The sequence below is a fragment of the Acanthisitta chloris genome, unplaced genomic scaffold (assembly GCF_000695815.1).
Source record: "Acanthisitta chloris isolate BGI_N310 unplaced genomic scaffold, ASM69581v1 scaffold39122, whole genome shotgun sequence".
Classification (NCBI taxonomy): Eukaryota; Metazoa; Chordata; class Aves; order Passeriformes; family Acanthisittidae; genus Acanthisitta; species Acanthisitta chloris.
Window position 1 is genome coordinate 3,091 of NW_008662860.1, and position 4,743 is coordinate 7,833.

Consider the following 4,743-nt stretch of genomic DNA (forward strand, 5'->3'; position numbering starts at 1 on the left):
GTGACAGAAGCCTGAGTACCAGTTTCTGCCGTGGCAGCACTGGTCTGTGTGGCAGCATTACATGCTGTCCTGGCAGGTGTCTCTTCCCATGGGCTGGTTTGAGTTGACACACTTTTCCGTTCCACTATGACCAGCTGATTGCTGAATGACTCCTCTTCACAGAGGAACGAATGCCCCAGGTTACAAGGTTTCCCCCCAGGAATATCTTCAGCCTGATCTAGTTCTTCCAACAATTTCTTTGGAGTGCTAGACAGTCTGGCAAATTCTGCTCTCAAGTTGCCTTCCACAGTATATTCTTTGGAGGACTCTGTTCTGTTCACCAGGTGATCAAACATGCCACTGTTCCTGGATGGGCACTGAGGGCTGATGGGCAGCGACTGGGCATACAGAATCCTGAATTGGAGGTCAAAGTTTTCAACCACTTGACCTGACAACACCAGCAAGTTACTGCTGTTCAGTTTCCCATCAGACCATGTGAAACTGTTGAACACAAGATTCACAGTTAATCTCCAGTGAATTTCAACACATGCAGATGACATGAACACATTACAGATAACAAGACTCATCTTAGAAATGCTGTGCCTAAGGAGGGTATGAAGTTGATAGATTATTCACTCCTCCAGGAAGAACTTATACTTAGTCATGGCCAAGTGCCTTGTTAGCAACAAGTTGTATAAAGGAGTTTTCCAAAGCCATTTTCAGCTTTGTGTATCAGTCCCACTTGGACTCTGCTTGTCCATGTGCCATTGGTGCTCATTAACACCAGGCAAACAGCAAAATTAACTCATCCTTCATGCAGCAAATCCCCCTTTCTACAGCTTCAGTAAGAACCAGCAGACCCCAATACTTGCCTGTAGCTTCAGTGGGAACCAGCAGACCCCAATACTTGCCTGTAGGAGCCTGTTGTCACTCTAATGCCATCAATTAACATGAACTTCTCCTTGGCTTTCCCGACAATCTTGGCACCTGATCTCATGTAATACGTGTTCCCTGTGAGTGTTCGAACTCTCATCAGCTGATTTAGAAAAGAAAGGAGAAAGGAACATCAGATTTCAGGTAACTTCGGGAACCAGCAGACCCCAATACTTGCCTGTAGGAGCCTGTTGTCACTCTAATGCCATCAATTAACATGAACTTCTCCTTGGCTTTCCCGACAATCTTGGCACCTGATCTCATGTAATACGTGTTCCCTGTGAGTGTTCGAACTCTCATCAGCTGATTTAGAAAAGAAAGGAGAAAGGAACATCAGATTTCAGGTAACTTCCAACAAGTTTTGATTAGCAGTTCTGTCTATAAGCAGCTGAGCACATTATGGAAGACAGGAATGAAATTAACTTTCTTGCAGTCTGAGAGTGTTATTAGTTACATGGTGCTAAATTTCTGTAGATTCAGGGAGTTTGTGGAGAGAACTGCCGGTTCCAATTGATTACTGCCCAGGAAGTTAGGAGTGTTTCCCTGTTCAGAGAAACTCTCACTGGAGTGAACATAAGCCTGTGCAAGCCAAGTCGTAACAGTCATGTCAGCTTATATCCAGAGCAATTAAATAAATCACCTGGGTCACATCATCCAGACCCTTTAGAGAGAAAGCAACAAGGTATTGGGAAAGAAATCAGATGATACCAGAGCTATACCACCCTTGAGCTTCCCATGTTTCTGTTTCCCTTAGCAAGCAGTTCCTTGAGCCAAAGAATAAAGCTACTTAAAGATTGCAAAATTAAATGCTTGAAAATTGTTGCATCCTCAGGACAGAGATCACAGTGCACTCCACCCAGCACACTGGGCTGATGTGGAGCATGGCCATAGCTCCTACATACAGGCAGCATAGAGTGGCAGATGTGCCTTTTCTGCAGAGGTTTTGCAGAGTTTGTGAGCAGGTCTCACATGTTGGATTAGAAGCTGTACTGAAACCATGCAGTACTGAGCCTTGATCCTCAGGAGCCAAGAAACCATTCAGAAAATCCCCTTTTCTAGCAGTTGTAAACAAGCAGGATGCTTTAGCCTTTCAGGGCAGTCTGATGCTTTATAGAAGGGTTTCTTGGATATGCATAAACTGTACCACAAAAATTAAAAACAAACCATGCCCACCCACATTTAGTACTTACACTTTCCTGTTCAGGACAAACTCCCAAATTGTTGCACATTTCCAAGAAATGAGGTAGAAAGTCCTGGTCCAGAAGGATGTACACAGGGACTTTGCGGTTGTTATAGGCATCCTGAAGGTCACTGAAGATATCGATATCTGTGAAGGAATCCATCACAAGGGCAATCACCTGTGAGAAAAGTGACAACACTTAGTCAAGAGCTTATTTTACACCAGGCCAAGTCACTGCCTCCCTCAGCCATTTTCTCCTGCTGCTATCATCAGGGCCACATACACATCTCTTGTGCTGCTGCACAGGCCCTGGCAAATTATACAAGATTTCTATATTCCCACAATTTTTCTGTGAATTCATTGTGCCCCAGAATGCAAAACATAAGCCTGAAGAGGTTTTCCCTCCTGCCTGCTGCTTTTGAACACTTTCACATCCTCCTTTCCTCCATAATCCCCTGTAGTCTGGCCATTCAGTTACATGAGGGAAGCTATCACAGCAGACTTGGAAATCCAGACAAGCCATCTCCATGCCTGTTCTCCCAGAGTTTCAAACAGCTAAAGGAGAATCAGCTCGAGTGGCCTCCTGGTTGTCCCATCTGAGCAGCTCACGAAGCCCAACTGATTTCCAGACTTTTACTGGATGTATTCTGACTTTCCATCCCATACCTTCAAAGAAATCCTTCTACTCACCCAACAGTTCTTTAAAGTAGGCAAAGCCTAAGATGGGAAGATTTTCTCTCAGTGTGAAGACAAGAGGACAGTCCAATGTGTACGAACAATCTCCAGCTAATTCAGAGCCACCTCACACAATGTTTGGTGCTAGAATTTTCACCCTTCAAAACCACCTCTGTATGGTCAGGGACACAAAAGATTAAGCCTCATGTTTGACTTTTCTATTCTCCTTCTATTAGACCAGCATCAAGGACAACAATTATACAACTGCTGTGGGCACCTGGCACCTTTCCTACCTTATCAGATAGACGATGCATTCACGCTCTGCTGCAACACACCCAAGGCACATGTGCATGCAACACAGCTGCTCTGTGTGTGGCATTGCCTGTTCTCAGAGGAAACATTTCCCACAAGAACAGGCTAAGCTTTGCATTCCCACCTGTGTCCTGCTCCCTAAAGGATTGGCTCCATATGGCTGAGTCCTTGCATGTAACACACACAGTCACATGGGTATTTCTAGACAAAGTTCGTTTATGCTTGTGCTTCTTGTATCTCCTGTGCTTCTCTCCACCCAATCACTTGTCTGAGTGTTAAAGGAAAACAAAACAGAACAAAAAAGACGAAAAAGATGCCTTTAACAAGACCAGACAAGTAAAAAAAACAACACCTGAAAACAAAAGAATTCACACTAAACACTTGGAAGCACGGGTGCCTTCATATAACTACTCAATTCACTGCACATTTGAGTTCTAATCCTAGAATTAGGAGCTGAAAAAGAAATACAGTTTTACTTAAAACGTTTAGAGGAAAGAGAGAAAACCCTTTTCTCTACACTCATCCACACAGGATAGCAAGGGCAAGATAGCAACAGTGTCCCCTTGAGCCACTTGAGCTAACCACACTGGAGTGAGATGGGAAGAAACTACACAGCATCTGAAATTTTCCCATTCCCTGATCTCATGAACCTGATAAGGATCGTTTGAGAACCGAGCATTCCGTGTGACCGTTTCTGGCAGGGAGCCCATTGCTCATGTCATCCTCACACACACCCAGAGCTTCTGCCCACAGAAGGGAGCAGAAGCTCTGTTTCTGATTCAGGGTGTGCCGTGTGTGAGCATGTTACACACAGAGGCAGGAGTTGCTTTATGTGTCCACCCAAAAAGGAAACTAACCATTTAAATTTCAGCTAAACCATTTGAATGGTTAGGGAGAAGGGTGGTTCCCTCCCGGGGATTACAGTTGGAGGCTGTGAATTCAGGTAACTTAATGAGTTACAGAGAACAGTTAGGAGTTACTGTACCACATGATTTTAAAGCCATATCCTGCATCAGATCAAAAGCAGGAGGAAAGTCCTGCTAAGAGCAGGTCTGCACATCACTTGGAGGCAATTAATGAGCTGAAGACGGAAGGTACAATCAGTGTTACCTCTGTAGACCACCTTCTTTTATAAGAGACCTTTTTTGTGTTAGAGCCTTTAAGGGACAGTAGGAGGTTTCTGTAAGCGAATCTACCTTGCACAAAACACATCAGTGAGAAATCTGGAATCTTCTGCTCCGAGTGAGAGCAAAATCAGCTCAACACAGCGGGTGAGTTGGCCATAGCAGCAGAGACACTGCACGGCAGCACTGCGGGACGGGGAGCTCCCGGTCCATCACCTCCCGAGCAACACAACGGGGAAAGGGAGAGCTCGGGAGTGGTGCATATACAGTGAGACTCGTGTATTTTCGAGCTTGACCTCCGAACAAAACTTTCTCTGCTCGACAGGGGTTTTAAAGCTGGTTGGCTTTACTCAGTGTCACATGGAGATGCTTATCTGTACCGGTGCGGTCTGTGAGCGGATATCGGTGCCGGTGTGATTGATCTGTGAGCGGCTATCGGTACCGCTGTGATTGACCTGTGAGCGGAGTCTATCGGTACCGGTGTGATTGACCTGTGAGCGGCTATCGGAGCCGATCGGTGCCGGTGTGATTGATCTGTGA

The 4,743-nt window shown here is 45.3% G+C and overlaps 1 protein-coding gene across 1 annotated transcript in view; it reads right to left on the reverse strand.

Annotated features, from left to right (window-relative positions):
* The window catches only part of FAM83D (family with sequence similarity 83, member D), a gene marked incomplete at its 5' end in the record, with an annotated part of 2,723 nt that extends 453 nt beyond the window's left edge, over positions 1-2,270 (reverse strand). Inside the window, 3 exons of the mRNA XM_009070750.1 lie at positions 113-480; positions 1,091-1,215; positions 2,103-2,270. Of these exons, the coding sequence (XP_009068998.1) occupies positions 113-480; positions 1,091-1,215; positions 2,103-2,270 (661 nt within the window). The remainder of the gene's footprint in view (positions 1-112; positions 481-1,090; positions 1,216-2,102) is intronic.
* Positions 2,271-4,743: the final 2,473 nt, after the last annotated feature.